The sequence below is a fragment of the Mesocricetus auratus genome, unplaced genomic scaffold, assembly GCF_017639785.1.
Source record: "Mesocricetus auratus isolate SY011 unplaced genomic scaffold, BCM_Maur_2.0 Super-Scaffold_100013, whole genome shotgun sequence".
Classification (NCBI taxonomy): domain Eukaryota; kingdom Metazoa; phylum Chordata; class Mammalia; order Rodentia; family Cricetidae; genus Mesocricetus; species Mesocricetus auratus.
Window position 1 is genome coordinate 75,141,472 of NW_024429196.1, and position 24,716 is coordinate 75,166,187.

Sequence of the window (24,716 nt, forward strand, 5' to 3'; positions counted from 1 at the left end):
CTCACTGTATAGCACTGGCTGACCTGGAACTCTCTGTGTAGACCTTGCTGGCCTTGAACTCACAGAGACCGTCCTGTCTCTGCCTCATGAGTGCTGAGACTAAAGGTGCACACTACACAACTAGCTTCTAGTTGTTTTCCTTGTCATCAAAAGCAGTAATACTGTACTCAACTGAGGCAGGAAAAGCTTCCAGTCTGTCAAATACCTCTTGCGTCCTAAACAGACCATGCCATACGTTATGTAGGTGTTAGCTTCTACTCCTAAGGGGATTGATTCAGTGTGCTTAATTGTAGCAGTAAATGTTTTAAACTGGTACAGAGTGGGACCGAGTGGGAGAAATGGAACAAATCCTGACCCTGTTAGGTTGTGTATCCTTCTACAAGTCATGAGCTTGGCTCTCTAAGGTGTTTGTGTTTTTGCATTTGTTGTTTTGTTTGCTTGTTTTTGAGACAAAGTTTTATTCTTCAGTCCAGGCTGGCATGAAACAACTTCATAGCCCATGCTGGCTTTGAGTTTGAAGCAGCCTTCCTGCTTTAGCCGCCATTCCCAGTTCCTAAGGTGTGTCTTATTCAGAAGAATATCAGATACTTGCTCCAGCTTACCCGACCAGCACTCTCTCTGTTTTAGATATATGCTGACTTTGTACTGGCATACATAATGCTGACTTCAGCTTCATCTTTTTCTGACTAATGGAGGATTATGTGTATGGGGAGTTTCGCTTATATAGAGTAATAAAAGCCCCTCTATAAACTTTAATTTTTCATAAACCATAGCAAATAATTTCAAGCTTCTTATTATTCAAGCTAGAATCCTGTTACATCTTTTAAAATCATTTTGAGCCGGGCGGTGATGGTGCACACCTTTAATCCCAGCACTTGGGAGGCAGAGGTAACTGGTCTACAGAGCTATTCCAGGACAGCCTCCAAAGCCACAGAGAAACCCTGTCTCCAAAAAAAAAAAAAAAAAAAAAAAAAAAGATCATTTTAAGCCCTAGTGGGTTTAATTAATTAATTAATTTGTTTATTTATATTGCAATTATTTTCCCTTCTAGCTATTCGGTCAGAGAAGAAACGCCTTAGGAAGCCAAGCAAGTGGCTTCTGGAATATACAGAAGAATATGATCAGATATTTGCTCCTAAGAAAAAGCATAAGAAGGTACAGGAACAAGTGCATAAGGTATGCTGCCGCATTGTAGAAGATGGCAGTTTCACCTGTAGTGTCCTCTCTTATCATCAGAAGATTGTCATTTCGTTAACCACATCTTGCTGTCTCTGTTGTTTGTTTTGTATTTTCTCTTGTTTACTATTAGCTTCTAGCACAGTTCCTGCCTGCCCTTTGTTGACTTACAGGCTTTTGCAAAATAATTGAGTACTTAGGAATATTGTTATGATGCAACATTAAGAACTTGGATAATGAAACAGAAATACATAGTTTTGTCTTATTTTTGTTTTTTTGAAATCAGATTTCTCTGTGTAGCTTTGGAGCCTGTCATGGAACTCGATTTGTAGACCAGGCTGGCCTTGAACTGCCTCTGCCTCCCCAGTGCTGGAATTAAAGGCTGTCCCAGCCATAACTTTACTTTTTCGTGGGCTGAAGTTGTCATGGTGTTGACTGAGCTCTTTAGTTTTGTGAATAACAGTGGGTGTATGTTTGGTAGCAAAGAGTGTCTTGTACCCTATTAGCCTTTCCTCTGGTTTAAAGAAAGTGCGGAAGAACCTTGTCTGCTAATTTTATTAATGGCTATAAAATAAAAAGACAAGTGTTTTTTTCCATCTTTTTTCTACCTTAAGCTGCACAGTCTTTTTCATTAAATTTTGAAATTCTTTAAAGGGGTTTAGTTTTAATGGTAATATCAGGAGAAATTTTGATTCCTCCCCTCTTTCTTTAAGTTACCATTATGAAGTTTAAATTTTAAACATTTTTGTTTTTAATTATGCTAAAATATTTTACAAAGTCTATTATAGTAGCTCTTATAAGTGTACAGTTCTACAACAGTAAGCATGGCTGTGTTGTTACATAGCCATAATTATCATTCATCTTTAGAAGTTTTTCTTTTCCCTAAACTAAAAAGCAATAGTTACTGGCCAAATAATCCCCCTTCCTATCATTTCCAATATTACTTTTTTTTTTTTTTTTTTTTTTTTTTTTTTGGTGGTGTGGTTTCTCTGTGTAGCCCTGGCTGTCTTCGAACTCCCTCTGTAGACCTTGCTGGCTTCAAACTCGGAGATCCAAGTGCTGGGATTAAAGGCGTTGCACCTCCACTACCGACCCAGAATCTCTTCTGTTTATTTTCTTGGTGCCCCCCCCTTTTTAATTCTGATAGTATTAGCCTGTGTATTCTATTTGTACCTACTGTTTTTAGGTAAGTTCCCGCTGTGAAGACGAAAGCCTTCTTGCCCGATGTCGCTCTAGTGCTCAGAACAAGCAGGTGGATGAGAATTCTTTGATTTCAACTAAAGAAGAGCCTCCAGTTCTTGAAAGAGAGGCTCCATTTTTGGAAGGGCCCTTGGCTCAGTCAGATCTTGGAGTTGGACATGCTGAGTTGCCACAGCTGACCTTATCTGTTCCTGTGGCTCCAGAAGTCTCTCCGCAGCCTGCCCTTGAGTCTGAGGAATTGCTTGTTAAGACACCAGGTAAGGTGGGCATAGGGTCTCGGTATATAAGCAGATATGATTGGATGCAGCAGGAAATTTTTCTATTTTGTTGTAAATCTCACATCTTTTACTGCATACAACAATTTTGTTCGAGGAAATCCCTAAAATAGTGGCTAATTTGATATAGGTTCTGACCACAAATGAATTTGTGGAGCACTGTGAAGGAGATGCTTTTAGAAACTACCTTGTTTAATTGTCCTTTCATGATTATTGATGAGCCGAAGCCTGAACCAGCAAGAAGTAGGAGTACTGCACACTAGTGGGACGAGAAAGTGAAACCTGGGGTAGAGAGACGCTCAGAGGTTAAAAGCACTGACTGGCTGCCTTCCAGAGGTCCTGAGTTCAATTCTAGTCACCCACATGGTGGTTCACAACCATCTATAATGAGATCGGTGCCCTCTGCTGGCTTACACACAAACATGCAGCAGAACACTGTGTACATGATAAATAAAATAAAATCTAAAACAACAACAAAAAAATACCTTAAAAACCTAATTTCCCTTTTCTTTTTGACTCCCCTCCTCCCACGGGGTTTCACTGTGTAGATCTGGCTGTCCTGGAAGTCGCTTTGTAGACCAGGCTGGCTTTTAACTCAAAAAAGATCCGCCTACCTCTGCTTTCCAAGTATTAGGACTAAGTGGTGCACCACCACCATCCGGCGAAACCTAAGTTTCTTTCACTTACTAATCATATTAGTTCTTGTATTCCTTAGAAATTGTTTAGTCTCTAAAGTTGTTTTCTCATGTATAAGGCCATAATTTAAACAGGAATATAGCTCAGTTGATAAAGTGATTGCTGCAGTTCATTAAAATTCCAGGTGTAGTGGTGTGTGTTTGTAATGCCAGAAAGACAGCCTTGTATAATTGGTCAGCCCTTAGCCCCAGTGAGAAACTTAATCTCGGGAAGCAAGATGGATGGTCTCTGAGGAACAACTTGTAAAGTTCGCCTCTGGCCTCCACAGGTATACCCTAACAACACCATAAAAAGAACGTGTATCTAGTAAGTTTCAGTATTCCCTTGAAGTTCATTTTGAGCTGGTTCTAATTTCATTATTTACTATATCTCTTGGGGAGAATTAAATCTAAGCATCCTATTTCAATCGCCCTCTGGTTGTCTGGTGTTTCTGTAGGCAGCCGGGGAGTGAAGAGAACTCTTACATGTCCTAACATTTAGGTTAGTAAGATCTATACAACCCCAACATTAGCTACTGGTATTTTTCCTTAAAAAGAAAACAAAAACAAATCGTAGTTATTACTAAAGTGGAATCTAAAAGATTTTTTGTGTTATTTTAATCTTTGCCATGCTAAGCAAGTACCTTATCACTGAGCTACATGTCCAACCCCTAAAAGATTTTTAAAACTAAATGTGTGTGTGTGTGTTTGTATGTGTGTGTGTTTGTGAGAGCATGTTATCATTCATTTGTAGAGTTTAGATGACAACTTTTAGGGAGACTGTTTTCTTCTACCACGTGTGTTGAGGGATCAAACTTAACTTGTCAGGCTTGGCACCAGGTGATTTTATACACTATGCCATCTCACCAAACTAAAAGATAAGTTTTAAAGAACAGGAATAAGTACTTACCGTATCACACAAACGTGTGTGTGTGTGTGTGTGTGTGTGTGTGTGTGTGTGTATGTATGTGCAAGCTTGAATACACATTTATAGTGTAGGATTATTGGTTTTAACTTTTTACTTTTTTGTGAGAGAGAGTGTCTCTCTATAGCCCTGGTAGAACAGACTGTTCTTGAATCCACAGAGATCTGCCTGCTTTTGTCTCTGGAGTGCTGTGATTAAAATGGTATACACTTCCACACCCAGCTTGCTTGACTTTCTCTCTCTTGTCTTTTTTTTTTAGGGGTGTGGTTAAAACGGTTTCTCTGTGTGTAGCCCTGGTTGTCTTGTAACTCAATCTGTAAATCAGGCTGGCTTCACAGAGATTCTCCTGCCTCTGTTTCCCAACTGCTGGGATTAAAAAGGCTTGCACCAACACTGCCTGACTTTGTTTTAACTGATTTTGAAGGTCTCCAACTACGTAGTTCTGGTTCATTTGTGCCCAGAATCCAGCTCTACTTTACTTTTTTTTTTTTTTTTTTTTTTTGGTTTTTCGAGACAGGGTTTCTCTGTATTGCTTTGGAGGCTGTCCTGGAACTCGCTATGTAGACCAGGCTTGGTCTCGAACTCACAGAGATCCGCCTGCTTCTGCCTTCCGAGTGCTGGGACTAAAGGCTTGCCGCCACCACTGCCCGGAGTTCTACTTTACTTATCCTCCCTGTCAAGTGATTGCTGTAAATGTACATTATCCCTTTTAATTTTGTCCATATTCTGTGGTTCACAAATACACACAGTCATCATACATAATGTGTTTCTTCATTGGGCAATATTTAATGTATTTTAGTAAGCAGTATTTTAGAATAATATATTCTTAGTGTTCCCTTCTAACATGATGAAAAAATGCAAACAATATTGTGACTCATATTAATACAGATTTTCATTTTTTAAAAAGTAGTTTGTATCTAAGGAAAATTATGTGCATTTCAGGAAATTATGAAAGTAAGCGTCAAAGAAAACCAACTAAGAAACTTCTTGAATCCAATGATTTAGACCCTGGATTTATGCCCAAGAAGGGCGATCTTGGCCTTTCTAGAAAGGTATGTTATTTTTATCAGATCTAAAATAGGCCTAAACCTAGGAAATACATGATTAAAAAATTGCATTTTTTAGTAGTATTTTTAACATTGACATGCATAATCATCCGTCCTTAATTGTAATTTCACTTGCCACAGTTCCAAGTAACTAGTAACTATACTCTGAAAGTATTAAATGACAAATTCAAAACTACACAGTTTACATTTAAAATGCATGTGTTATGAATAGGGTGTGATAAGATAACCATGCCTTGGTACCTTATGCTCTGGGTGTGACTAACCCTTTGTCTAGCCTTCCCATCTATGTCATTGTGTGGGTTACCCAGTTAGTTCACTGTATCGTAGGGTTTGTTTTCAAGTAACCCTTTGACCTGTTATGGTTCCAAAGTGCAAGTGTGGTGATGCTGGCTTCTTGGACATATTGAAGAGACTGGTAAGTGCTTTTTTACGTGGAAAGGTCAATGTTCTTGAGTTAATAAGGAAAGAAAACTGTGTTGAGCTTGCTGAGAAGTATATTAAGAATGAACCATCTACCCATGAAATTATGAAGAAAAGAAATTTGTGAAACTTTTGATGTTCCTCAAACTACAGAAGTTACAGCTAGAAGTATGTAATAAGTGCCCAGTGAAAATGGAAAAGTCATTGCATTTGTTGGTAGAACATAGAAACCAGATAGTGTGTTCCAATTAGTGGCATAGAGGTATGTCACAAGAATTGAGCTATTCTAAAAATACCGGAATAAGTATAACAGCCATGTATTATAAGTAAAATTTAGCAACAGATTTAGGAAGAGGTTTGGACTGAAATATCTAAGAATTGCTGGAGAAGCATTGCCTACTGGTGCAGAAGTGGAGGTCTCCTCAGCAGTTGGAGAAGATTAGTGAGAAATACTATGTAAAAGTGTCCAGTAAAATATCTGCATAAAAATGCCAAGGAGGAACTGCTTATGCACAAGATATATATGAACAAGCAGGAACTCTGGTGTGCAAGTATAAATAAGAAATTTTAAGCAAGAGAAGGAACCCACATTCACACAATTTAGTATAATGTTTTGTCATGTGGCTAGTTAAAAATTCAAGTTTATTACATATTATGCTATATGTAGGAGAAAACAATAGATTTAGTATTGGATTTTCAAGAATCCGAAGGGAAGATTTCAGACATTACCCTTGTGGCAGAGTAGTGTTAAGGGCAATGTAGACTTATATATAATATATATTGCAGAGTTTCAATGTGTGTATTTGGTCTGTCTAAGATCCTATATTTAAAAACTGTTTTGCAGTATATAACTTCAACATGAGCTGCTATCTGGTGTGTTTTTTTGTTTTTTGTTTTCTTCTTTTGGCAGGATTAGAAATTAAGCCTAGAGCTCACACATGTTCTGCCCCCCTTTTCACTTTATTTGTTTTTGATGCACTGTATCAATATACATTGTGTGTTGATCACATCCACCCCCTCTCCCAACTCCTCTTAGATCTCCCCGCTTCTGCACCCATTCAACTTAGTGTTCTCTCTCCCTGTCTCATACACAAATAAATAATTTGGAAGTAAAGAAACCAAAACATGGAGTCTGGTTTGTGTTGACCAACCATTCCTGGCGTCGGTGCTTACTTTGGAGTGTGTTTGATATACCAAGTGTTACTGCATTAATAAAGCTAACTGCATCTTCTCCATTAGCAGTCAGCAGTATCTCCTAGCACTTGGTGTCCATCTCCTCTCCTGTGCTGGGTTTGTCTGCTCTGAAATTGTGCGCGCTGTCAGACTCTGCATCTACGTGTGTGTCCTACCTTGTTATGTCTGCAGAACCCTGCTTCATTACTTATCTTAGCTTCTTGGCCTAGTTGACAGTGTCAGGTATGGGCTCCATATCAGGGAACAGGCCCTAAATCCAATTGGAAAAGTAGTTGGTTATTCGTATAACATTCATGCCACTGTTACATCAGCCCAGCCCTCTTCTTACTTTGTTACATAGGCAGGGTCTCATTAAATTCCCTCCTGGCTTCACATTTACTTGGCAGATCTGGAACTTGAGAACCTCCTGCCTCATACTCCCCACAACCTCCATTTTAGGCCATATCATCAGACTGGGATTTTCTCTACTAATGAAAAATTTAAGGAGCTTTTTATGATTATGATAAAGTTGGTACTAGCAGTTAGTTATTTTCTTTTTTTTTTTAAGATTTATTTATTTATTATGAATACAACATCCTTCCTCCATGTATGTTTGCACATACCAGAAGAGGGCACCAGATCTCATTACAGATGGTTGTGAGCCACCATGTGGTTGCTGGAAATTGAACTCAGGACCTCTGGAAGAGCAGTCAGTGCTCTTAACCTCTGAGCCATCTCTCCAGCCCAGGTAGTTATTTTCATAAAGGCAGGTTCCTGCTTTATTTTTGTCTGTCTGGCACTTAACTATATATAGGCCACACTGGTCCCATATTTGTTTATGATCCTTTTTCTCAGCCTCCCAAAGTATTAGAATTACTGGCATGAGAAGCCAGGACCAGCTTGTACCTTTTTTTTTTTTTTTTTTTCTTTGCCTAAGCTGAAAACCTGTTACCTGACTTGCATTATATCTTATAAGCTACTGGTCTATTTTGATAGTATTTCTGTATAACACCTAAGAAATGACTAAGCAGTATTATAATCTCTTTAAGTTCAAATATTTGAAATCATGATTTTGCAGTTACAAAGTTGCTTTTTAGTGATAATGAAAAATCCAGCATTATGAAATCGTACACAGACATAGAAAATTAATTCTATTATCAAAAATGACTGGTATCGATTATTTAGAAGTCTGGCTGGAAAGATGGCATAGAGAGTAAAGGAGTAAACTACCAAACCTGTTGACCTGAATTTGATCCCAAACCACATGAAGGAAGGGAAAAGAACCAGCCCCTGATCTCCACACCCTGTAGCTACAGGCGCACACATTCCTCCCAATATCACAGAATATTTTCAGTGAATCTCAAAAAGAAATAAAATATTTTAAAATCATAGTGTTTACTTTGTTTTTTGATACAGGGTTTCTATGTATTGCTTTAGAAATTGTCCTGGAACTCACTCTGTAGACAGGCTGGTGTTGAACTCACAGAGATCCGCCTGCCTCTGCCTCCCAAGTGCTGGGATTAAAGGCGTACGCCAACCAACATCCGGCTAAAATCATAGTTTTTGAACTTCTGTCCTTGTTAGGCTGGTGCAAGCTTAAGTGTTATAATCCTGTTCTAAGCCTAGTTATAATCCTGTTCTAAGCCTAGTTTTTTTTTTTTTTTTTTTTTTTGGCATGTCAGCTTAGTTGATTTAACTTGTCAGAAAAATGTATTTGTTCTTTATACTTTATTTTAATTTTTTTGTTTTTATTTTGAGACATGGTCTTTGTATGCAGCCTATATACTTTTTCCCCCTAATGCAACATTATGTCTTAATTTCTTTAAGAAAAATAACTATTTAGGACAGAGGCTTGCTATATATCTTGGACATGACTACCAGCGTGTGCCATAATGTGTTGGTTGTGAGAAGCTAAGGATTCTACCCAGGCCTTCATACATTGTAGGCAAATACTCTTAGCTAAATACACTTAGCTAAAACTGCCATGTGAATGTGACAGCATTGTCATATCCAAAAGATTGCCCCATTTTTGGTGTTAGTTTTCTTTTCTTTTTTGGTTTATTGAGACAAGATTTCCTCTGCATTGCCTTGCCTAACCTAGAACTCATTCTGTAGACCAGGCTGGCCTTGAACTCAGAGATCCACATGCCTCTGCCTCCCGAGTGCTGGTGTGTGCCACCACTATCCAGCAAGTGCTTATTTTCATATTAATAGAATATCATTTATTTAAGGACTATAGCCAGGTATTGTTTTCTTTCCTTTTTTAAAACTTTAGTACAGAGTACTGAATTTAATTATGACACTTTGTTCCTGTGTTCCATTGTCCATTGCTCTAAGTCTTTTCCTCTTCCATTCTACTTTCAGAATCCCATACCCCCTGATTGATCCCCTTTCTCCTTGCAAATAGAGTCCCCCACTTCATTTCTGGGGTTTAATAATAACTTTAATCTATTAGTGGTAAGTTGTCGTGTTATTCCATGATTGAGAGTTGTTTTACTTTTCAGTGTTCATTGTTTGTTGAGTGAGTTTTTCAATTCTGTTTGCTGTAGTACTCATTTAAACAGGACATATACTAAACTTGGACATACAGAGGGGGTTGGGTCCTTGTATATGATGGCATGGTTTTGCCCAAGTATTTCACATTTGTTTCTCAAATCAAGCTACAGTGTATGTGTGCATGTGTATCTGTGTATATTACATGAAAACACAGAATTAAGACAGGGTCTCATATAGCTAAGATGACTTAATATTCCCTTTGCAGCTGAGGATGATCTTGAACTCCTGATGCACCCCCACGGCCAGGATGATTCTTGTCTTTTGCTTTTTTTGTTTGGCTTTTTTTTTTGTTTTGTTTTGTTTTTTGTTTTGTTTTTTTTCCCCGGTTTTTTTCAGACAGGGTTTCTCTGTATTGTTTTGGAGGCTATCCTGGAAATCGCTCTGTAGACCAGGCTGTCCTCGAACTCACAGAGATCCGCCTGCCTCTGCCTCCCAAGTGCTGGGATTAAAGGTGTGCACCACCAACGCCCGGCTTGCTTTTGTTTTTATTGCTTCTGTTTTAAGACAACATTGTTTTCCTGTCTCTAAACTGTAAGTTGTGGTCCTCCTGTTTCAGTTTCCTGAGTGCTTAAAGTATTATACTGATAGCAGAAGTTGCCAGAATAACCCAGGATTTGCTGCTATGGCAGTAGCTGTCCTTATTTTGGCAAGTAAGGTGCTAAAGAGCAGATTTCTGTATGTGAGTAAATCCCGTTGCTTTTTGCTTACTTACAGTGCTTTGAAGTGGGTCGCTTGGAGAATAGCATTGCTGACTCACGTGCTACGTCTCATTTGAAAGCGTTTGGTGGAGGTGAGTATTTTTGATACTGAGAAAATGAAAAGCAGGCAAATTTAAAGTACTTTATTGACTGGAAAGGTGCTTTCATGTATAAAATTATGAACCAGCACAATTATAATTTTGAGACTTTCTGACCACAGTGTGCTTTCTGAAAGCCATAGGAACCTATAACTTTTTAAGTATTGTGCTGTTACCAGTTAAATGACAGTTATTTTTTTAGTAAGGAAATATTTCAACCAGTTGTGATATACCAGTTCCGTCTTAATTTTCTTAAGCAGTCTAACTCTCCAGGTTGTACCATTAATTTCATAGCATTTGATCCGGTTTTGATTTCTTTGTTGGTGCAGTTTGAGAGGAAAGTCATAAATTACTGAATTGCCTTTCACAAATTTTTAGTTTGTTTTTTATCACATCTAAATTGTCTGTAGTTTCTTTGGGTACATCAGTGACCGTTGGTCAGCTAGTATGTACTTTAAAAAGAGAGCATATGTTTGGTCCTGTTCCGTTGTAGTTCTCTCTTTTTCTGTCCCCACTGTAATGCTTCTGCCCTATAAATCCTCAGCCACATTCATTTTGTTGTTGTTGTTTTATTTTCCCCTGACATAGTGATTTCAGTTAGCTTCTTGCATGAACACAGGTGGAGTCTTATTGACTGGAAATGGGCAAGATACTAACTAGTATCTATGTCATTGAAGAAGTGGGGGTCTCATAAGTCCCTCCCTACCTCATGGATTGTTGACAGAATCTATGTTATGTCTATAATCACAGCTACTATGAGTTCATGCCATATTTAGAAGACAGAGTTTAACAGCATTCCTTCTTTCCCTGTCTCTTACAGTCATTCTGTCCCTTATTTCACAGTATTTCCCAATCCTTAGTGGGGTTGATGTAGATGTACTATTTAGTTAGGCCTGAGTACTTGACAGCCACTGATTCTCTGTGCTTTGACCTGTTGTGTCTATATTAACCACTGCCCGCTGCAAGAAAAATCTCTGCTCAAGGCTGAAAGCAGCATTGATCTATGGTATAGATGTAGACATTTAGAAAGTAGCTTGGCAACATGTTGTACAGCAAAAAGCAACAAATTAGATATTCTCTTCCTCCCTTCTTAGGCCTATGGCCTTCCTAGTCAAGACCTTTCAGTTATTTTTAAAAGTACCATTTGTGAATTTTATCCAGTGGGGCAGGCCTCAAATCCATTCAAAAAGTAGCTGGCTATTCTGCTGTTAGATTAGGTATGCCATTATTGTTCCAGTGTGCATGTCTTGTTTGGCAGATTCTGTAGCTTCCCTAGCACTGTAATGGAACCTTGTAGAATTGTGAAAGCTGGCTATCATGGAGGAGAAGCTTACCACTCAGTTCCAGCTTGAATTCTCCATTTCCTGATCCTGTACTCATTCTGTAGACCAGGCTGTAGTAGTTTCTTTTATTTTCAAGATACAGTTGTCACCGTCCTGTTTGTTTGCTTAGCCCTGGCTGTACTGAAACTGAATCTAGACCAAGCTGGCTTCAATATCACAGAGATCTGCCAGCCTTTGCCTCCCAAATGTTGGAATTAAGGGCTTGTTTTTCTTTCATTTGAAATTTTACAGACCGTGTTCTGGCTTTAGAGTCATTATTGAAATTTGAGCACATGGCACTAAATGTGCTCTGCTGGCAAAATCTTAAATGTACATTTCTGAGACCATGATCTATGATTGTTAAGTGCGTTAGCAAATATGTTGGATGATTTTAGTCATGGGAAATTAGAATCGCCTGCCCATTACTTTGCTTTTAAAATAAATATCTTGAAGATAATCTCAGTTCTGTTCTGATATTTTAATGTTTTATATTTCTAAAAACCTTTATAAGCTGGGGACTGGAGAGATGACTTATCAATTAAGAGCACTGACCGCTCTTCCCGAGGACACAGGTTCAATTCCTGGCACCCACATGGCAGCTCATAGCAGGTCCAGTTCCAGGGGGACCCTACACGCTCAGCCAGACATACTTACAGGGAAAACACCAGTGCACATTAAAAATAAATAAAAACCGCCGGGCAGTGGTGGCGCACGCCTTTAATCCCAGCACTCGGGAGGCAGAGGCAGGCGGATCTCTGTGAGTTCGAGGCCAGGCTGGACCGACAGCCTCCAAAACAATACAGAGAAACCCTGTCTCGTAAAAACCAAAAACAAAAAATAAATAAATAAAAACTTATAAGCTTTGTTCTTTTTCAATTTCACCTACATGGTTCAGTGTATAAGAATTTTGTGTCTATAGCTGGGCAAGGTAGAATACACCAATAATTCTACTGCTTGGTAAGGTGAAAGAGGTGGGTTTCTTGGAAGTAAAGGCCAACCTGGTTTCTGTAGTGCATTCCAGGCCAGTCAGAGCTACATTAGGCCAATCAAAATAAAACAAAAAATTTTTTTTCTTGAATTCAGGTTCCAGAAACTCACTCATGATAGAGTACTTTTGCCCAATGTACATGAGACATAAGTACCTCCAGTAAAAGACAAACTATCTTTACGTTAATTTTTCTCTTAATCTTGAACTATTACCTATTCTAGTAACTTATCATCATAAACTAGTCAGAAGCAGTAGTATTGATAATAGTGTCATTAATTAACTACAATAAATGTCTTGGAACTTTTTTAATTTTCCCCTTACTCCTGTTTTTAGTACTTCAAAGTAGATACAGATTTGTTCACAATAAATCTGATTTTAAGAGCACATAAAGGTTAAGCACAAATGCCGAGTGTGGCGGCTCATCCCTTTAATCCCACCATTTGGGAGGCAGAGGCAGGAAGGTCTCTGAGTTTGAGCCCACCCTGGTCCACAGAGCTAGTTCCAGGATAGGCAGTGCTTGTAACATGAATTTTAATTGGTCTTAGAATCATCAGGGGGTAGAAGCTGAGGGATCAGAGCAGCCAGCCACTAGAGTCCTTACCTCTACCAATGCTCAGATCAAAGGGGTGTTTCTGTCCTCAGTCGGCCTCCTCACACTGGCTGCTCAGACTGCATTGAGCTCCTGTCTCCTACCACATTATATTTCTCTGTATGCTCAGCCATATCAATCCTGTCTCCTCTTCCCTAGTGCTGAGATTAAAGGCATGGGATCTCATCTTTGTGGTAGTTCTGTTTCTCTTTTAGACACATTCAGTCTCGTGTAGCCCAGGGTGACCTTGAACTCACAGAGATTCATTTGCCTTTATCTCCTAGATTAAAGGTGTGTGCCACCACTGCCTGGTTTCTATGGCTTAACTCTGCACTCTGATATTCAGGCAAGTTTTATTTGCCAGACCACAAACAAAATATCACCTCAAGGGCTACAGTGAAACCCTGTTTAGAAAAAACAAAAATAAAACTAGTAAAAAACAAAAACAGCATCAAGAATGTTAAGAAGAAATGATAAGATGACATCTAGGAGTCTAGAGTTTTACTGTTTGAGATGGTTATTGACAGCCAGACTGGAATCAAGATATGAACCCTGTGCAAACTTTACAGTGAATTTTCATTTTTGAAAGAGGGTCACATTACACAGCCTTGACTGTGCTGGGACTCAGTTTATAGACCAGACTGGCTTGAACTCACAGAAATCACTTTTCTCAGCCTCCCAGATACTAGGATGTGCGGCCATGCAGAGCTAGTTAAGTGTGCTCACAGATAACCTATACCCATATGAGTTAAACCCTTCATATTTTCTACTATGTAATATGACTCTTTTTGGACTGATCCTTTAAGGTGATGATTTTAATACCTGTTGTTCTTTTGAAGTATAAAGTGTTTTAACTGAATTAAGATTGCAGACTTGGGGCAGTAAAGATGCCTTTAGTGGCTAAAAGCACTTTCTGCTTGTCTTGATAATCTTACCTTTGATTGCCAGGACCCTTCTCTGTTCTCTGTGCTATAGCATGTCTGCACCTACACACACAGCATTTGTGACCAAATGATAGAATGCATTTGAAGAGACAAATCATTTTTATGTACTGCATAGAACATTGCTACTCTATTAAAATTGTATTTGATATCCAAACAATTCATACTACAAAAGCTAAGGTAGATACCAGCCTTAAATGCTCATTAAATTATCCATAGGTAAAAATATAGGTCATGATTTTCAAAGTTTTTACCTTGTCCTCCTAAGTCAGGAATGCCACAGTTAGAAAATATACCAGAGAAATTGAGGTCAGTAATCCCAGCAAAAAAAACCTCATTGACTCTGGGATCATTGTTCAAGGACTTCCCTGGGTAGGCAGACTGAGTCTGATTACACAGTCTTTGGAATGTCATCCCCTTTAGGAAAAGGCCTCTGCTGTGTAAATCCTTGTCATTGTCAAGACGCTAGGCTTAGGGACTACAGGTAGAGTTCGTTTGGCATAGTGCTTACCAAACACGCACGAAGTACTGCTTGTTTCATCCTCGTGCCACAAGGTTTGATGGCACATAACTGTGCTCTCAGCACTCATTCTGGAAGGTTCTGCAGAAGGACTGACATTGGTGTGATGTCAGCCTGAGCCATCAAGAAAAAAATCTAAATGGTTCAAACCGAATAGCCTAAGGAAATGGAATGCTATAGAGAAAGCAAGTCAACATACTTTGAATAGAAAAAAACTAACCACAATTCCAATTGGATTTTAAAAGTCTATAATAAATATACTCTTTGAGATGATTTTAAATTAAAAGATGAGGGAATTTTTTACTTCATTTTATAATTATGTGCCTAAGGAATTTAAAATTAGAGGAAAGTTTTTTAAATGGTGAAAGTAAGGGTTGGAGAAGTAGTAACAGCAGTTAAGAGTATTTACTACTCTAAGATCCTATACCTATATGGAGCAACTTACCAACATTTTTACCTCCAGCTCTAAGAGGTCTAGTACCTCTGTCTGTCTTCAATGAGCATCTGCACTCACAAATAGAGTGGGTATGTGGTGCATGCTTCTACATAGCCTGCAAAAGGGAGAGGCAGGTGGATTTTTGTAGTTCGAGGCCAGACTGGTCTACATATATTTAGTCCTAGGCCAACCAAGGACATGTGAGACCCTGGAACAAAAAATAAAAGTAAATGAGAAAATAGTGGATACACTTCAGGATGAAAATGCACCAAAGCTGGGCATGACTGTTGAATGTCTAGAAGCCCTGAGTATTTCCATAGCCAGTGCTCAGAATATTTTTCAGAATTCATGATGAACTCTCACGAGCTCTTGGAGCCTATTCTGAGGCCCAGGAGATATCCCTGAGAAAGCCTGGTATGGCCAGGAACACTTGGTTCAGTTAAGGTACTGTTCCAGATTAGCATAGACGTGGAAGATTTACTAACACCCTGCTTCCGTAAGGAGGCAGTCACAGGAGAAAATTTTAAGGCTAACATATCACCATTTTTAAATATTAAAAGTGTTTATAGAGCCGGGCGGTGGTGGCGCATGCATGCCTTTAATCCCAGCACTCAGGAGGCAGAGGCCTCTCAGGTGAGTTCGAGGCCGGGCTGGACTGACAGCCTCCAAAACAATACAGAGAAACCCTGTCTCGTAAAAACCAAAAAAACAAAAACAAAAAACTGAAGAAGACACTGCGACCTCAGAGTGATGTGCAGAAATGGTCTAGAAATGGGGGTAGAGAAGTCAGGGACTCACCCAGCTGACTCATGAACATTGGGTTAGTGTTCTCAGAACAATATTAAGGGCTTTGTATTTTAAGACTCGGCAAGTCTTGAGTTCATGTTAGAAAAGTGATACCATATATTGAAGATTTAACTAATTTGGTAGATATCATAGAACATCTTATGAAATGCCTGTTTATGTTTCTCTTGGTATTTCTATAACAAATAATTTAAATAAGGAACTAGAATTTCCTTTTTTACTTACGCTGGTTGAGATTACATTCATTGTAATTGTAAATGATAATTCTAATTTAAGTCACAAAATGTAGGGTGATCACTCCATGAGACAATTCTTACCTAATTCTTACCTGTTTCCATCTTAATTTTTTTTTTAATGTAATTTTTTTTCTTTACTGGAACAAAGTTTTTTTTGTTTTTGTTTTGTTTTTTTGGTTTTTCGAGACAGGGTTTCTCTGTGGCTTTGGAGGCTGTCCTGGAACTAGCTCTTATAGACCAGGCTGGTCTCGAACTCACAAAGATCCGCCTGTCTCTGCCTCCCAAGTGCTGGGATTAAAGGCGTGCGCCACCAACTCGGAACAAAGTTTTTTTAAAGATTTATTTATTTATTATGAATACAACATCCTGTCTCATGTATGCCCACACACCAGAAGAGTGCACCAGATCTCGTTAATGGATGGCTGTAAGCCACCATGTGGTTGATGGGAATTGAACTCAGAACCTCTGGAAGAGAAGTCAGTACCCTTAACCTCTGAGCCATCTTTCCAGCCCCCATCTTAATCCTTTTTGACTTATTTTCTGTTATCTTTTTATGACACTTAAAGTCTGGGCTTGTCTGGAATTTAACTGTGTAGCTGAGCCTGGCTACAAATACACAAAAATCTTCTTTCCTTAGCCTCCTTCAGTGCTTGGGTTACGTGTGTAAACCACCATTCCTGCCTCCCACCTTCATTTGCTGGAATTACAAGTGCATGACACCATGCCCAGCATCCTTTACATGGGTTCTGAGGATTAAACTCAGGTCCTAATGCATGTAAGGCAAGCATTTTACTGACTGAGCTGTTCCTCCAGGCACCATCTTTGTTCTTAACATGTAGTGACATAAGTTGTTTTCTCCAGTATAGAACCTAGGGCCTAAACCTGCACGGTAAGTGCATTTCTTTCCTCTGCATCTTGTCATAAAATGTATTTACCTTAAATGAAAGATTTATTTATATTTGAATGTATGAGTGTTTTGCCTGCATCTTTATATTATGTGCATGAAGTCCCATCCTCCATCGCCATCCCCTGTCTCCCATGTGCATCAGCCCCTAACCTGTCCCTGTGTGAGTGCACAGTCTTTGAGACAGGGTTTCTCTTTGTAGCCCAGGCTGTCCTTGAACTCAAAGATTTGCTTGCCTCTGTTTCCAGAGTGCTAGGATTAAAGGTGTGTGGCATCATGCATGGAGAGTTCATACACCACACACTTGTTTTTTTCTTAGTGATAACCTTATGTAACTGAGGCTGACCTCAAACTAAGAACATGATGACGACCTGTGCACTCCTCATCTTCCTTCTCTTCCCCAAGTGATGGGATTTTAGAAGCGTGTCAGCTCACCTTGCTTAAAATTGCTTTAACTTTATACACACAGACACAACATTTCCTTGTTTGTGTGCACATGTATGTGTGTACCTCAGAGGACAACTTTGTGGAGTTGGTTTTGTTCCTCCACCATGTTGACTTAAAGGCTAGTGTCTTTATCAGTAACTCATTTCTCTGGCCCTTATTTTGTTTTATGACCTATACCTTTGCTGTTTAATTTATGTGAGGCTCTGCGAGGTTCCCCTACTAGTTATATGAAATTAAGTGAATTTTATTTTATATTAGTTTATTCTTGGTTTCTCAAGGGTAGGGTTTCTCTGTAGCCCTGGCTGGCCTGGAACTCACTCTGTAGATCAGGCTGACCTCAAACTCAGAGAGATTTGCCTGCCTCTGCCTCCCCAGTGCTACCACTACCTGGCTGAATTTTATTTTTTTACCTTACAGAAAGACTTTGAAGTAGGATAGTTTATTGAAAAACAATTTCAATATGAAGTATTTATAACATGAACATTGATTTAGAATTTGGTAGCAACATTTTATGGACTTCAAGGAAGTCCTTCCGAGGTTGGAGAGATGGCTCAGTGATTAAGAGTTCTTGCGGCTCTTACAAGGTTCTGGGATAAGTTCCTAGCACTCATTTATACATTCACAGCTGCCTTTACTTCCAGCCCCAGGGGAATATAGCATCCTTTTCAGGCCACCCTAGGCATTGTGTGTAGAGACATTCAGGCATACATGCTAAACACATTAAGGAAAATGTTTTTAAAAGTTACTATGTTTTATTGCTATTTCTTCTTTTATTGGCCCTTTTTGTTAAGTGATAAAGTTATAATAAAACAAAGCTATGATTGTTTAAAAAGAAATACTAGCTTTTACCTTTATGTCTTAAGTAATAGTTTTCTAAGAAGATAAAATGTGTTACTGATGTGGGGGGTGGTACACACCTTAATCCCAGTAGAGACAAGTGGATTTCTGTGAATTCAAGGCCAGCCAGGAGAGAGTCTGTCCCCCAAAAAACAAACAAACAAATAAACAATACATCTGTTTAAGTATTGTAGACATTTCAGTTACACATTAAGTTCAGTTTTACTTTAATTTACCATAATTTAAGGATCCTTAATTTAAGGATAAAAGTTGCTGGTCATATATTTGAGTAGCTAGCTATCAGGTAACATTTGTTTTTCTGTTGTAGGCACAACCAAGATATTTGATAAACCAAGAAAACGAAAACGACAGAGGCACGTTACAGCCAGAGTGCACTACAAAAAAGTAAAAAAGGAGGACTCCTCAAAAGACACTCCACGCACAGAGGTATTCTCAGTTCCTCAACTCTTGACCTTTCACAGAGAATCATCTTTCACACTAGAAGTCCCCCCCTCCCTGGAGTGTAAGAATAGTGTTGTACTGAGATGAATAATTAGGTATAAAGAATCTTGACTTTATAGAGAGCCCAATCCTAGCAAAGTAACGTATTCCAATTTGGATAATGGCCCCTTTAAAAAGACAATATCCTGTGCCTGAGATAGCAGATACAGTATATGTAACTGTTGCTTTAACGAGTAAAGTAGTTCTAAAACCAGAGCCTAAGTAGCCAATAATCTGAATTAACCTAGATAATGCCCTGTAAAAGTGAAAACTGCTGCAGTTAGGGGGAAATTCTGTTTGCTTATTTTTTGACATCATTTGCTTAATTTGGGATGTTTATAAACATCAGCTTTTGACAGGGATTTAAAACTGTCTTTACAGAGCGTCAGTGTAGTCACTGATGCTATATGTATCTTGTGCATTCAAGTTAAAAGTAGAACTAGATCCAGTGAGTGAGCATCACAGATGCTGCTGCTACTGAGTGTTTTCTTTCTAATTTGAACAGAATGCCCAAGGGGCATTGCCTAGGAAACACGGATCTTGGAAGGAAAAATAAGTAATCAAATAAACTTAAGAATGTTTTCTCTCCCTTAGTGAAACCTTTAAATGGAACAGCTCAAAAAGTCCCAGTGGAACAGCCTCAGAGCAGTTAGTGGCAGGGCATGAGGCGCCCACTACCCGTCCAATCACAGCAGGGTTAGAACTAACATTGCATGCAGTCCGCCCGCGTGATTGGCTGAACATCTGTAAGTGCTTAATGGCTAGACAAATAGCAGCCCAGAGGGAGGAGGGGGTCAGATGGAGGAGACATGAATAACACAGATGCGGGACGCTCTTCTTTCTCTGCAAGGGAGAGCCGATACTTCATAGGACCGCTGCCAGCCCCAAGGAGCTTCCTGAAGACGGTGTAGAACAAGACTCTGGGATGTCCGCGTCCAAAAAATTGCAGGGTGAGCGAGGTGGAGGAGCAGCGCTCAAGGAGAATGTTTGCCAGGTAGGGGATGTTTTCCCATATTTTTGATGCGTGTATACTTTTTGAGAAACCCTCTCCATCTCTGTCTCTGAGATAAGACATTATCTCAGAGAAAATGGTTATGTATGGTTCCTGAGGAGTCTCTTTAAGGTGGTAGTTCTTTTGTCTCCTTTGAAAAACAAAGAGAAGGAATTAATTGAATATTGGTTACAGTCTGGCCTTGTCCTTTACCTGTTATAGTGTGAGTCTCTTACTCCTTTTCCTCCTCCTTGGGGTTTTTGGATTTTTGTGTTTGTTTGGTTTTAAGATTTTCAGAGTCACACATAGCCCAGGCTAGCCCTGAACTGTGTCCTTCTGCTTCAACCTCTCAAACACTGGGATTTTAGGTGTGTACCCACATACTCTGTTGATATTTTTTTCTTTAATTAGGGACATTTCAAGGGTTGTTATAGTTTTCAATTTTATTTGGTGAATTTTTGTACAATATTTACTGTCTAGTCTTCTACCTTATAAATATCACATCATACATTAGTCCTAACAATCTTTTAAGGTAGAGTTTGTTTATTATCCCATTGTGCATTTGAGAAATTGAACTACACAAGAAATTAAGCCAGATTCATGTGGTCATGGTGCATCCTGGATTCAAACCTAGTTGTTTTGAGTCCTAATTGCTATGCTGTTTCTTTATGAGGTGTTTATGTGGATTTGTAAGTTATCAGTTCCTTGATTTAGCTTTGTAAATTCTTAAAATCTGACATGAAAACCTGATACTTGCCAGGCGGTGATGGCACATGCCTTTAATCCCAGCACTTGGGGGGAGGGGCGCAGAGGCAGGCGGATTTATGTGAGTTCACGGTAATCCTGGTCTTCAAAGAGAGTTCCAGGAAAGTCTCAAAAAACCAAAAACAAAGAAGAAGAAAAAAAAAGAAAATTTGATAACGTGTGTGTGTGTGTTTGTTTTCTTTTTTTGAAATGGGATCTTCTCAATAGCCCTGGCTGCCCCGGAACTTGCTGTGTTGACCAGGCTGGCCTCAAACTCACAGAGGTCTGCCTGCTTTGTCCTCCAACCTGCCTGGATCCTATTGTTCTTAATTGAAACAACTAAAAAGTAAACCCAGGCCCAGATTGTGTTACTGTGACAGATACAATTTTATCCCATTGTCTCTGCCTTGTCATTACATTAAGAATGTTTGCCTGAGCCAGGCAGAGTGGAGACAATGGCAGGCAGACTTCTGGGTTCAAGGCTAGCCTGGTCTACAGAGTGAGTTCCAGGACAGTCAGGGCTACACAGAGAGACCTCTCAGGGTCGGGTGGAAATAAAAGAAAGGTCTTGGTCATCTAAATAAACAAGTGGGAAAACAGAAGGGAAAGGTAAGCTTAGGACCTCAATGTAGTGGAAATTACTTATTCTCAAGTATGACTTCAAAAAAAATTTCTGTTTTATATAATGACAGTTTTCATACAGTAAGCAAATTCACATCCAGTTTAAAATATAAAAATTACAGTACAAAATGAATACATTCTTCAAATTAACTACATGGTTTACCATAACCCCTTAGTTAAGATAAACATATCATTTACCATTGAACTGGACACTTGAGAAAAGAAATGCTACAAATAATTTCTATCAAGACAACAAATGTATACATATCAACATTATTCCAACAAACCTAGGCCACAGGGCTACCCTACCCTCTGTACCTGCTCCTCTTGCCCCACACATAGTTTAAATGGCTATGAACTACATTCTGCCTACATCTCCCTCCTAAGTGCTGGATTACAGATGTGTGTAACCATACCAAGCTTGGTTTTTTTGTTTTTTAATGACAGGGTCTCACTGTATCACCTTGACTGGCAAATATTCTTTTAAAAACTATTCTGACTTGTTTTATCAATAATAAATGAGTATAACTGCTTTTCAGGATAATTTGGAAATTAGTCCAAATATGGGAAACATCCCCACCCAGAGAAACCTGATGGGTCTCTTTATAGACCTGTCTGTCCTGGAACTCACTCTGTAGACCAGACTGGCCTTGAACTCGGAGATCTGCCTGTCTCAGTGTGCACCACCACCAACTGACTGTTTCTTTGAGTTGTTACAGATAGTACTTTTTGGTTTCTGTGGATTCAGCCAATTCTATAGATGGAAAAATACTTTGGGAAAGTTTGTTTATATTGTTTGTGATGTGTACTGTAATAGTTGATGGCTGGGTCTGTACTAAACATGTACAGATTTATTTGGAGGGGTACACACATATGTGCAGGTATTTGTATTTTGTTACTGTGTGTATGTGTATATGTTTATAAATGTATATACATGTGTGCCTATGCATGGTGAAAGACAGAAGTCAAAAGTAGGGTGTCATTCCTCTGGAGCTGTCCACTTTTTTTTATTTTTTTTGCCTTGAGGCAGAGTCTTACTATGTAGCCCTGGCTGACCTGGTTCTCAATAGATAGAGATCTTCCTGCCTCTGCCTCATCAGTGCTGGGATTAAAGCTGTGCACTGCCATGCCAAGCCCTGTCCATTTTTATTTTAAGGCAGGGATTTAGTCTTTGTTGTTTAGGTAGGCTGACTGGCCAGCAAGACCCAGGAATCTGTCCATCCCTTTCTCCAGCATAGGTTTACAAGTGTATGCCACTTTGCCCAGCTTTTTATGTGGGTTTAGGGATTGTACTTAGTCCCTCATGCTTGCACAGCCAACATGCCATCTCCTCAGCCTCATACAGACTTTTTGTTGTTGCTGTTATACTATGTTTTTCAAGGTGCAACTGATTACATAGCATGTATGCTATAAGTGTGTTATAATTTATAAGTGTTTTAAAGTATACAAGAGGGTTGTGTATATACTCTGCAATTTTCTTTGTCATTTTGTATGGAGGACTTGGGTATTCACAGATTTTGGTATGAGGTTATCCTAGTTGATAGTATAACACTTATTTTTGGTCTAGTATTTTGTTGGTGTGTAAATACAAATGGGATAAAAAGTAACATTGACAATTTCCAAGGTTTTCACAATGAGAGATAATATCCTGATTTGATAAGGCTCTTCTTCCCTTTAGTGACTCCAGTCTTCCATGAGACTGTTAGTGATGTGAAGTCCCAGTGAAAGGGGTACGAGGGGATATGTTTTTTATGAAATGATTTGTGATACATCTCAAAGGACTCTAATTTTGTACTGTTAGGACCCAAGTTCACAAGGCTGAACGGCTCCCTGCACAGCTCTCTGGTTTGTCTCTTCTTAACTTTGTTCTTGGGCTCATCTTCCAATAGGGAAATATAGGGATATTTTTTAAATGAGCGCAGAGTTCAGCCTTCATTTGGCAAAGCTCTCCAAATGGTCCTTCTTTGCAATTAGAATACAATTCGAAATTATGAACCCTTGTCTTTTTTATGTCATTTTCTGCCAATTGTGACCTGTTTTAACTTTAGTAAAATAACGGTGGCTTTATTTGATTTTGTTTTTCAGTCACATTTTCCTGCCTTTGGGCTTTGTTCTTGCTACCTGCCTTTGTCTCTTCACAGCCTGACTTGCTCAGACCCTGACCTGAGATGTTATCCTCATAACCAAAGCCAAGTTAGCTTCTTGAAATCACTGCCTAATACTGATTGATCATTATCTGATCTCTTTCCTGTGTTATTATTAGTGTTAATTATCAGCTTGATGGGATTTGGAATCACCTCCAGGTGCACCTGTGAGGGGTTCATTCTCTGGTCTTGCCTACAAGGGATTTTCTTGATTGGATTAATTAACTGAAGTGGGGAAATTTGCCTGCTGTGGATAATGCCATTGGCTGAGGTTCCAGGCTAAAGCAGTTCATTGCTTTCTGACTCAAGATCTTGGATGATGTGTGGCTGGCTGCATTATGATCCTGATGCTTTGACCTCACCACCATGTAGAATGTATCTTGAGCTCTGGGCTAGAATAAACCTTTCTCCCTTAATTTGCTTTTGTGGGTACTTTATCACAGCAGCAAGACAAATAACTAAGACAACTGTTTTTTCATTGGTTTGTGTCATCTCATCTCTCCCCCATAAAAACCAGAGATCATAGAAAGTAATTATTAAATGTTAATTGAATAAATGATAGGATTTCACAGAATTTGCAATGGTATTTCTTAGTCTTTGCTCTCAGGAGGGCTCTTCATTTGGGAGGTGTGGTTTTTTTGTTTTGTTTTGTTTTGTTTTTTTGTTTGTTTTTGAGACAGGGTTTCTCTGTAGCTTTGATGCCTGTCCTGGAACTTGCTATGTAGACCAAGCTGGTCTCGCACTCACAGAGATCCACCTGCCTCTGCCTCCTGAGTGCTGGGACTAAAGGCGTGTGCCACCAACACCCAGCTCATTTGGGAGTTTTCTAGAATCTTTCTACTGACACATATGTTTCTTTTCCTTTACAGAACTGTGAGAAACTGGGTGAGCTGTTGTTGTGTGAGGCTCAGTGCTGTGGGGCTTTTCACCTGGAGTGCCTTGGCCTAACTGAGATGCCTCGAGGGAAATTTATCTGCAATGAATGTCGCACAGGTAAAGAAGATGGAGTCTGTCATCCAACACTGTCAGCATTTTAAATGCAAGGAAAAGGTGTATTGAAGATGCCTCTTTGTGATAACAGTGAGCTTATTGCACATGCATGGGTACTATGAGGTGCTAGCCCCCAGGAAATCTTACATGAATAATAGAATTGCCTTGTTACCTTTATCATTCTAAAATGATATCTGGACAAACTGCTCCCAAGGTAAAGCTGTTTCTGTTTTAAGAGTTGCATATAAAAGCAAATAGCATGCAGTCTTTTCTGTGTGACCTAAGTGTAGTAATGTCTTTGAGATTCATCTGTGTTAAAGGGGTATCAGTAGATGATCTTTCTTCCCATCCTTCCTCACACCATAACCCAGGCTTCCTTTGAACTCCTGACACTCTTTCTGCCTTGGCCTCCTGAGTGTTGTAATTGTACAAACGAGCA

The 24,716-nt window shown here is 39.2% G+C and overlaps 1 protein-coding gene across 3 annotated transcripts in view; it reads left to right on the forward strand.

Moving 5' to 3' along the window:
- Positions 1 to 24,716, forward strand: part of Nsd1 (nuclear receptor binding SET domain protein 1) — a 106,146-nt gene that overhangs the window by 43,656 nt on the left and 37,774 nt on the right. For all 3 annotated transcript variants that reach the window (XM_005078352.4, XM_013119295.3, XM_013119296.3), the window contains 7 exons: positions 1,052 to 1,176; positions 2,363 to 2,633; positions 5,193 to 5,302; positions 10,181 to 10,256; positions 18,615 to 18,733; positions 19,638 to 19,781; positions 24,157 to 24,280. In XM_005078352.4, the coding sequence (XP_005078409.1) occupies positions 1,052 to 1,176; positions 2,363 to 2,633; positions 5,193 to 5,302; positions 10,181 to 10,256; positions 18,615 to 18,733; positions 19,638 to 19,781; positions 24,157 to 24,280 (969 nt within the window). The remainder of the gene's footprint in view (positions 1 to 1,051; positions 1,177 to 2,362; positions 2,634 to 5,192; positions 5,303 to 10,180; positions 10,257 to 18,614; positions 18,734 to 19,637; positions 19,782 to 24,156; positions 24,281 to 24,716) is intronic.